Here is a 10,945-nt window from a genome sequence, read left to right on the forward strand (position 1 = left end):
TCACTTCTTCCATTATGGAAGATACCTTTTCTGGGTATTATATTATTGGCTGGAAGTTGTCTGTTTGTTTTTCTTTCCCCAATATCTTTAACATAATTCCATTATATCTTAGTGTGTAAGTTTTCTGCTGAGAAATCTGCTGTCAATCTGCTGGGGATTCCTTTATATGTAACTTGAAATTTTTCTTTTGCTGTTTTTAGGATTCTCTCTTTGTCTTTGACTATTGACAGTTTTGACTACAGTATGCCTCAAAAAGGATCTCTTTGGGTTGAATCTGTTAGGTTGTTGGGAAAGTCATGACATATTTTTCTATGCAAAAAGTGTGTCATGACTTTTCTGACAACTCAGTAGTTGATAACCTTGTGGTTCTGGTGTTCCATGAGTCATATAGCCTTTCTACATTCTTTATTCTCTTTTCTTTTTGTCTAATTGGGTTATTTCAAAAGCTCACTCTTCAAATTTTGACATTCTTTCTGCTGCTTGATTTTGCCTGTTGTTTATGCTCTTGATTCTGTTTTTATTTCATTTATTGAAATTTTATCTTCAGGATTGCTTTCATTCTTATTTATGGTATATATCTCTGTTGAACCTCTCATTCACATTGTGGATTGTTTTCTTTGTTTCATTGAATTCTTTATCTGAATTCTCTTGCATCATCTTGAGTTTAAGATCGTTAATTTGAATTTCTTTTCAGACATTTCTTCTGTTTCCTTTCTGTTGTAGTCTGGTACTGGAGAATTATTCTATTGTATGAGTTATACTTCCTTATTTCTTGGATGAGTTATATTTCCTTGTTTCTTGTGTCTCTGATATCTGAGCATCTTGTGGAGCATTCCCCTTTTCCAGTTTTATGGAGTGGCTTTCCTAACAAGGAACTTGTTCCTATAGATCTGTCCTGTGGTGTTAGTTGAGGGGAGTGCTCTTACATTACCTCTGGTCAGGTGCAGTAGTAGTCTAGTAGTCTCTGTATATTTTCTTTACCTAAATCTATTTTCAGTGATATCTGCAGGTGCCTTTCTGGTCAAGGCTGCAAATGTTCATGGATTTAATGGGGTTGCTTTGTTGAGGATGAGGATTGTCTGGGTGGATATTGGGTCCTCTGATTTTGGAATGAGCGATTGACAATGTGCAGGGGCTCTGTTGGTCAAAGAGGTGCTGTGTTTCATTCATTCCAGGTTGTACGTGTATTGTTACTTTAAATGACGGCAGTATTATTCAGTCCCCTCTTGTTGGACATCAGTTGGTTTCCTTTGTCATTATTAAAGATGATGGTGCTCAGGACTAGTAGTTAGCGTAATGGCTATGTCACTGGACTCCCATGTAGTCGACCGTGGTTTGCGTCCCGGACCCGGTGGCTTAAAACTCACGCCAGGCGCGTGTGCTTGAGTGCCCAAGATCCCGAGAGAAGAATGGAGGAGAAGAGATTGCTGCATGGCCACCCCCCCAGGTGGTGATTTCTCGCTTTCTGTCTCTGTCTCTGTCTGTCTGGTGAGTGCACGCGCCCTATAGTAAAACACTTCTCTAAAAAACAAACAAACAAAAAAAGATGATGGTGCTTGAACATCTGTTCAAATACACACATCCACTTATGCAGAGATTCCTGTAGAGTATAATTCCTTCTATAGAGTATAATTCTTACACATGGGTTTGAACACACTAAAAATTTTGGTAGCTGCTGCCAAATTGTCTTCCTGAAAGACTTTTTAAATTCATATTTACATAGATAGGTTGTGAAAGAGTTAATTTATCCTCACCATTCCCCAAAATATCACTATTTTATAATTGTTATAATTGTTTCCAATCTGATGGTTGAACATTTTTGTTTCATCTTTTTAAAGTTGTCATTTATATATCTGGAATGTTGAGCCTTCTTTCATTTGTTCATTGGCTATTTGTATTTCTTTTTCTATGAATTTGTCCATTTTCCCCATGGAATCAAATACCTTTTTAATACTGATTTGTAAGAATTTTTAAAAATGTATTTTGTGGGAGCAGCAGATGGCTTAATGGTTAAGTCGCTGAACTCCCACATGGTTGACTAACAGTTCAAGTCCTGGACCCAGTGACTTAAAACTCACGCTGAGCACATGTGCCCGCATGCCCAAGATCCAAAGAGGAGAATGGAGGAGAAGGGATTGCAGCATGGCCAGCCCCTCTCGCTTTCTGTCTCTCCAGTGAGCACACACGCCCCATAGTAAAAATCTCTCTCTCTAAAAAGAAAAAGAAAGCATTTTGTATATGAATCCTTTATTTTAAGTGTTGCATATATGTATTTGTTTTTCCCCCTGTCTGCTGCTACTTTTTAACTTTGCTTATCTTATGGTATGGAAATTTTTCATTTGGCGAGAGTACACATCATTCCTCTTTATGGTTATTGTGTTTTGTATAGTATTTGAGGAGGCCTTTCCTCTGTAAAGTTATGTCAATCCTTTTATTTTTTTCCTAATGTTTTCTAATATTATTTCCTTAACTTTATTTAGAATTATTCCAAATGGACGACCAATTTTGACCCAAACCTATTTTGTTGTGTAACCTGTTCTTTTCTCACTGATTTGAAGCCCCCATTATGTTAACTAAATTTTTAATATATATTCAGATATATACAAAATATATATTTTTAAAAATATATTTCTGGCCTCTATTCTGTTCTTTTGTTGCATTTTTCTAATTTCTTTACTAAAAGTGTCTTCATTACAGTAGTTTACAAAGTCTTTTGAAATCAGAAAGGACAAGAACATTGACCTTCACTTTTTTTTTCTTTTGCACAGCTGTTTTTGCTGTTTTATTTCTCATTTTTTCCTTTTTTATTAGCTGTTATTCTTCTGTGTTGCAGTCACCTTACACTACTGTCTTCTGATCTGTGGCTGTTAAGTTATATGTGAACTAAACAGCTAGATAACCGGGTGCTGGTATTTTAGATAAAACAGTCTATAAAGCCAGGAAATGATGAATTCATGGGAGACTGATTTATGGGTAGAATGTTCATGTTTTATACATGAAGTTTATTACATGTGTTTTAGTCTCTCAGAGGCCTAGATTTTTTAAATTCTAAGTTTTTAATATTTTATACAGTTGAGGTTGCTGAATATGTAATCTCTATATAAGCATTAATATGTTAAAGTTGTTTTAAATCACTTTGCTAAACAACTTTCTATCACTTTATGTTGATGGAAAAAGGATGTCTGTTAATAAGAGAGCAAAGTAAATAATGACCAAGCCCATGTTTTGCTTTAGAGTTTTCTTTCCTAACAAAGAGACTATTATTAAAAAAAAAAATTTTAAGAAGCAGGTAATTAAGTAGAATAATAAGTAATAGCTAGATGTTATGATCAGAACAACATCTGTTACCATGGAGTTTTCTTAACTCAAGGTAAGCTTTAAAAGAAAAAAAGAAAAAAAAGCAAAGCTGTAACTTGCTTTATGCTTTGAAAAAATAATTTCTCTGTGGCCTTGAGCAGCTACAGCCATTATTATACCTAAATTGCTGAGCTTGTTTGAGGAATTTAAAGTGGCCATCCCTTTTCTACTGCAAAATCAAAAAGGATATGCTGTATTATCTACTAAGGTCTAAAGCATATAAAATAAATAAGTATAACAGTTTTCTGTGGTGGTGATTTTTTTCCATTTGTATTCAAATAAAACGAACAGATTTGACATGCTTTTTAGAACTTTATTTTAAGCCTTTGTTTTTCTTTAAAATATTTCTGGTACTATGAATTTGTATGTACATATGTGTGGGCTTGCATATTATTTAGGGAAATACCATATCCTGTATTCTTAGACTTGTGAATTATTTAAGGCTTTCTGGAATTGGGCTAAGATATGGGGCACTTGGGTGACACAAAGGAACCTGTTGTTTTTCTTTGTATTTTAAGTTCAGAGTATCCTAGAGATCCAGAAATAGGATAGTTCCATATTATTGTTCTAGTCCATTTTGTTGCTTATAACACAGAATACTTGAATGTGAATGGTTTAAAATAACAGAGGTTGGGCCAGCGTCTGATATGGCAATTAAGATTGCTGGATCCCATCTGGCCAGCTATGTGATTCAAGTCTGGACCTGGTGGCTTAAAAGACAGGCCAGTCATGTCTGTGTGAGTGCCCAGAATCTCGAAGGAGAAATGTGGGAGAAGAGACTGTGGTGTGGCTGTCTCCCATGGGTGTGCTTTCTCGCCTCCCTCTCTCTGCTTCTCTCCAGTGAGCTCACACACTCACTGGCAAGGTATTTAAAAAAAAGATAATAGAGTTTTAATTAACTCATGGTTTTGGAGGCACAAGGTCAGGGGGCCACATCTGATGAGGCTTCTCTTGCTGGTGAGTAATAATGGTGGGAGGTGAGACAGCAGATGCAGACCATAAGTCTGCTTTCCTCATTTCCTCTCCTTATAAACTCACCAGGACTCATCATAGGGACCACAACCTGATGCCCAAATACTTCAAAAAATTCTTACCTTTCAGCACCATAATCAGATTATATCTCTCCCCTAAACACTGCTACAATGGCTTGCCAAATTTTAATACATGAATTTTGGGAGGACATACTCAAACCTGGTATGACAATTAGGATTAGAACCCAGAAAGTCTAGTCATATCTCACTTGGCCAAGAAACATAACCTTTTATTTTAGGCTTGGGATTCTTAAAGCTATATGTACTCAGGGAATTGAGTAGATTGATATGCTATATGACAGAATTCACAAAGTGGATCCAGTCAGCAGAAATGCTTATTGATAGGTCCACACAATGTTTTGTAAATATCTTGAGTTTATGGCTTTCCTGACACATTGAAATACCCAATAAGCTGGATCCCATATCACCACATAGCAGCAGTGGGGGGAGAAGTGCTTTCAAGTTTGTCAGAGTCCGTACCACTCCTTACCCTGAAAGTATCCATTGTTATTTATCACCATATTTGCATAATTGTTCACTTGGCTCAACTTATTTGTGTTACCTACTCAGCTCTGGAAGATTTGGAACATCTGATTTATACACATCAGTATATATTTCTTCTGTGTCTGATGCAGAAGTCTCCAAACACTTTTCTCCAACATTATAAACTTATTATGGTAGATTTAGAAAGTCTTATTCAGTTACAGGATTGTGTTCCTATGAAAAGACCTTTTATGATCCTTTTTTAAAATATGGCTTACAATTCATTTTTGTCAGAGAAATATACATACATGGTTGTAATTTTGAAGACTAAGAAAGTACTAACTTTAATTTTTAGTTGCCTAGTTTGCTCAGTTGGCCTTCAGACATTAAACTTAAATATTGTTTTTCTTGCCTTACAGTTACAGATGAGGACACAGTAAAGAGGTATTTTGCCAAGTTTGAAGAAAAATTTTTCCAAACCTGTGAAAAAGAACTTGCCAAAATTAACACATTTTATTCAGGTGAGTACTCACAAGAGATAATTTTCACTGCTGGGGAAGGAGAAATTCTACTATGTCATTGTTTAAACTTCTGATCAACATTTTAAAAACTGTGACCTTTTTTTGGCTATAGTGTTCTTAAGGGAACTTTCTGTAGCTGAGACAGGACCACACCTGGTACCTCAAGGTTTACATAGTCGTTGCGTAGATTGTCTTGAAGTTACAAGGATTTCACGGTCTCGATATGAGACAGTATCTTGATAGAATTCCATTGTGGCCTGTTCTAAAGCTTCAAAGAGTTAGAAATTTGATTCTAGAGCTAAATTAAAGTTCTAGCTTATCAGTTACGTTAGCTATATACCTTTGCATACTCTAGTATACTCACATCTATTTCTGTAGATCACTGGTCTCCAGAGTGGAGTCCACAAGATGGAATGTAAGAAGATAGTATTAGAACTTATATTTATTTATGTCTGACCTTCTTAATTAAAAAAAATTTTTTTTTATTGGTGTATACTATAATGTATGCAATATGTATTTGTAAGAGAATGTCTTTATAATGTAAAATTTTGGCATTTCTGCTCTAGAGCACTGGCTAAAACATCAAGATTTCTGTGAAACCTCATTGATAATTTTTTCCTTTTTGTTTTAAAATTTGCTATAGGATGTGTGTGCTCGCTGGAAAGAGAGGGAGAGAAAGTGAGAAAGCATTCTCCAAGGGGGATGAACATGCCACAATCCCCTCTCTTCCATTTCCTCTCAGGATTTTGTGCATGAACGCACATATACCCAGTGAGTTTTCCAAGCTAGGCCTGGTATTTGAACTGCACAGCCAGCCATGTAGGATCCAGCTGCCATAACCACCATGCTACTTGGTTGGGCCCTTAGTTGGTAATTAAATTATTTTATTAGTACAGAATCAGAACAAAGTGAGTTAGATCAGAGGGATATTGTATGTAATCTTTAGAAAAACTTTACATATAACCTGGTTACATTGTTGAACTTATAATCTAATAACCAGAATACCTTTTGAATGTAATGTACCTATGCCTTGAGCAGTAATGGATAAATGAGACATTTCACTGTATAATTTTATTTAATACCAAAAATATAACATTATTTTTATATGTAATATGCAAATCATGTTCCTGCTGTTAATGTATTATTGTTAGAGAAGATTTTAATTTTCTTTAATATCAGCCATGATTATTAAGAACATACCCTCATCTTTTGGCAAAGACTTTGGAAATACCATAATCTTGTGGTCAGGTTAATCATAAACCAAATGCTAGTGTAGATTAGTCAAAAGAGGAATAGTTTCATCATGACTTTACTAGTCTCTTTTTCAGATGTCAATTTTTTTTCCTAGCTTCTTCACAATTTCTGGAAGCATTTAGCTCATATGTCTTTTCTTAGCAGCCCTTTAATATAAAGATTCATTTATTCTTTTTTTTTTTTTTTTTTTGGAGAGATTTTCACTGTAGGGCGCGTGCGCTCGCCAGACAGACAGAGAGAGACATAGAGATAGAAAGCGAGAAATCACCCCCCAGGGGGGATGGTCACGCCACAATCCCTTCTCCTCCATTCTCCTCTCGGGATCTTGGGCACGCACGCACACGCGCCCGGCGTGAGTTTTAAGCCACCGGGTCCGGGACGCGAACCGCGGTCGACTATGTGGGAGTCCAGCGACATAGCCATTACGCTAACTGCTGGTTCCCAAGATTCATTTATTCTTTTATGGCAAAGTGGGAGAAGAGAGATGGAACGAGGTAAGGAGAGTCAGTTAAGGAGCTGTTGAAAGAGGAGATCAATCTCTTAGGAACCAATTGTTCTTTCAAATTAGTGTTTCTACATGTTATTGTAAAAATGGACTTCTTTATTTTTGGTCTCATACAGTTTATTTAGCAATAGGTAGTAAGGAATCAAATTTAACAGTCTATATAGTGATCCAAAGTTTGTCTTTCTAAGTAATCAACTTTAATTGCATGATTTATAATGGTTGAGAGGTTTTGCCTTCTAGATTAAAGTTTTACAGAAAGTGTGTGTATGTTGGGGGCAGGAGACAAGTTAAGGAGAAAGAAGCAAGCAAAGAAGAAACCCAGGAACATTTTACAGGTTCACATCATCCCACAGGAATTGTTTCTTACCCTCTTTTTAATTTTTTCCTTTGTTAAATGTAAAAATAATGAAAAAAATTTCAAGAAATGGAAAGCACAATGTGTAATACATCAGTTTGGCACCTACCCCTATGTATTTTGAAAAAGTCATTTTTTTCTCTGCATGTACAAATTATTTTTAATACTTTAAGTTTCATGTTTTTTTTTAAAAGAGATTTTTGCCTTAGGTGTGCACTCACAGGAGAGAGAGACAGTGAGAGGGAAAGTAAGAAATCACCCCCTCTCAGGAGGGAGAGATGGGCATATACTTTTATGGCCATACCCATCAGTCAGAATTACCATCCTCTAAAATATTAACTTAAGAATTTATAACCATATTGGAGCCAGCAGGTGGCATGGTGGTTAAGGGATCTGGACTCCCACATGGCTGACTGCTGTTCGAGTCCTGGACCTGGCAGCTTGCTTTCTCACTTTCTCTTTCTCTTTCTCTCTCTCTGGTCAAATTTAAAAATAATAATAATAACAAAGTTTAATAAATAATTCTTTTTTTAAAAAAAGAGTCTATGACCATATTTCCTAGTCTTTAAATCTTTTACTGTCCTGCTCCTGTGATAACTGTCTTTTCATTTCACGGAGCTTAAGTTCCTTGACTCTCTCCTTTTATTCTATTAGATTATGCTCCTATTTTGTAATCCAGGAGATTACTACCTTATCCATTAATCTATGTAGCCATTGTGTCCCGTGTGTCCCTTTACTCTTATTGTCTTATATTTCTTACTTGCTTTTTCCTAGCAAAACTCATGCCTACCCCCAGGGCTGTTTAGGACAACATAACAAATTGGGACCATTATAAATTCATTGTTACACCCTTAACTATGTCCTCAAAGTTGCCTGTGGTTCATATTCAATGTCTTTTTCCATTCTCCAAAGTGCTTTTTTAAATCTATACTCTTCTCCTTAATTCCCTCACCCCTCCATCTTCCCCACCAAGCTCATTCCATTTACTACTTCTTTTTTTTTTGGGAGAGGTTTTTTGCTATAGGGCGCATGCGCTCGCCAGACAGAGAGAGACATAGAGACAGAAAGCGAGAAATCACCCCCCGGGGGGATGGTCACGCCGCAATCCCTTCTCCTCCATTCTCCTCTCGGGATCTTGGGCACGCATGCACACGCGCCCGGCGTGAGTTTTAAGCCACTGGGTCCGGGATGCGAACCGCAGTCAACTACGTGGGAGTCCAGCGACATAGCCATTACGCTAACTGCTGGTTCCCTCCGTTTACTACTTTACAAATAAAACTAAAGGCTATCAACTCCTGTTGATGTATAATACCACGTATATCTATGTTATCCCTCCCCCAAACCTATAGGCATCTTTGTCCTTAGTTATTTTCCTCAAATCTTTGTAGAAGAGATCTCCTCCTTTATTTCATGGCAGATGTCTACAACTATTGAATGAATTACAATTCCTTGAGACTTTGCTTAAGTAGTTCATATTTTCTCTAATAGTTACTGAACTAATATATTTAACTTACCTATTCACTAGTTCAGTCTCCTTAGCAAATTACTTACTTCAAACAAAAAAATAAACAAACATGCAACTTGTAACTTTTTTTGAGAGAAACTTGCTATAGGGCACGGGTGCTCACCAGAGAAACAAGACAGAGAGACAGAAAGCAAAATCACCCCACGGGGGAATGACCATGCTGTAATTCCTTCTCTTCCATTCTCCTCTCGGCACACGCACATGCGCGTGCCTGGCATGAGTTTTAAGCCATTGATTCTGAGGCTTGAACTGCAGTGGACAACTGACAGCTACATAACTATTATGCCGTCTGTTGGTCCCCAGGTTTCTGAAATTAATGTCCTGCCCCTTATCTTTCATTTATGGCTGGACTTATTCCTAGTCTGCAGAACGGTTTATGCAGACACAGAGCTATGGTAGGGCATGACTTTTTTCATTAGGTTACAAGCAAGAAGGCAGAGACAAAATAGTAGTATTTGAAACCATGCAGATGGGTAAATTTTCTGAAGACAAAAATGTACAGAAGGAATTGCAGTGTTCTAAGGACAAAGATAATATCCAGATTAGGAGTTAGAAGGATGAAGAAGAACCAGCAGTGTAGACAGAGAATAAGAAGGGCATGTAAACAGGAGACTTAAAGAGGAGGGCATTTGTAGTAGAAAGGGTGGTTAGATTCAGAAAAGACTATTGTTGATCTAAGACTGTAAATGAAAAATAGATAAGACTGGGACCAGCAGTTAGTGTAATGACTATGTCGCTGGACTCCCATGTGGTCGACCGTGGTTCGAATCCTGGACCCGGTAGCTTAAACTCATGCTGGGCGCGTGTGCGTGCATGCCCAAGATCCCGAAAGGAGAATGGAGGAGAAGGGATTGCGGTGTGGCCGTCCCCCCTGGGGGGTGATTTCTCACTTTCTGTCTGTCTTTCTCTCTGTTTTTCTGGCGAGCACACGTGCCCTATAACAAAAACCTCTCTTTAAAAAAAAAAAAAGATAAGACCAAGTTTATTAGCATTTGTCTTTTACTTATGTTAAACATTGAAAGCAGGACCAACAGTTAGTATAATAGTTATGTCACTGGACTCCCATGTAGTTGACTGCAGTTTGAGTCCCGGACCCGGTGGCTTAAACTCAAGCCAGGCATGTGTGCGTGCGTGCCCAAGATCCCGAGAGGAGAAGGTATTGCACGTGGCCATCCCCCCTGGGGGGTGATTTCTTGCTTTCTGTCTCTCTTTCTCTCTCTGTCTTTCCGGTGAGTGCATGTACCCTATAGCAAAAACCTCTCAGAAAAACAAACAAACAAAGACATTGGAAAGATCTCTTGAGCCCAGAGATCTTTATTTATTTTTACAAATAGTAGATAATATTTTATTGACTTCCAAAGAAAAGTATCTATCCTTATAAGTAGTAGTTATATGTACTTTGTTTGAGAGCAACTGATTGAATTTCGACAAAATGTCACCCCCTCAGAATCCTTCTCCAGCCTCTCAGCTAGCCAGGACTGTAGGTATGGGCCAACTTACCCAGGCTGTTTAGGTTTGGCCAGAAATCTAACCACATTTGGTCTAAACTTCAAAGTATTAGTGTCTTAGTCACCATGACAGAGCCAAAAGTAGATACTTTTTGTATCTTTTTTTAAGAGAGATTTTTGCTATAAGGTGTATGCACTCGCTAGAGAGACAGAGAGACGGAAAGTAAGAAATCACCCCTTAGGGGGGATGGCCTACCGCAAGCCCTTCTCCTCCATTCTCCTCTCAGGATTCTGAGCATACATGCACTTGTGCCTGGCATGAATTTTAAGCCACCAGGTCCAGGACTCGAACTGCAGCCAGCTGCATGAGAGTCTAACCATGTAACCATTAGGCCATCTCCTGGTCCCATTACTTTTTATATCTTTTTTTTTTTTTTTTTTTTTTGGGGGGTTTTTTGTTTAGTGG

The 10,945-nt window shown here is 37.5% G+C and overlaps 1 protein-coding gene across 1 annotated transcript in view; it reads left to right on the forward strand.

Annotated features, from left to right (window-relative positions):
- XPR1 (xenotropic and polytropic retrovirus receptor 1) overlaps positions 1-10,945 on the forward strand; it is a gene marked incomplete in the record, with an annotated part of 233,170 nt that overhangs the window by 132,748 nt on the left and 89,477 nt on the right. The window contains 1 exon segment of the mRNA XM_014583954.2: positions 5,291-5,392. Within this exon segment, the coding sequence (XP_014439440.1) occupies positions 5,291-5,392 (102 nt within the window).

Source organism: Tupaia chinensis, unplaced genomic scaffold (assembly GCF_000334495.1).
Source record: "Tupaia chinensis unplaced genomic scaffold, TupChi_1.0 Scaffold000074_1, whole genome shotgun sequence".
NCBI lineage: Eukaryota > Metazoa > Chordata > Mammalia > Scandentia > Tupaiidae > Tupaia > Tupaia belangeri.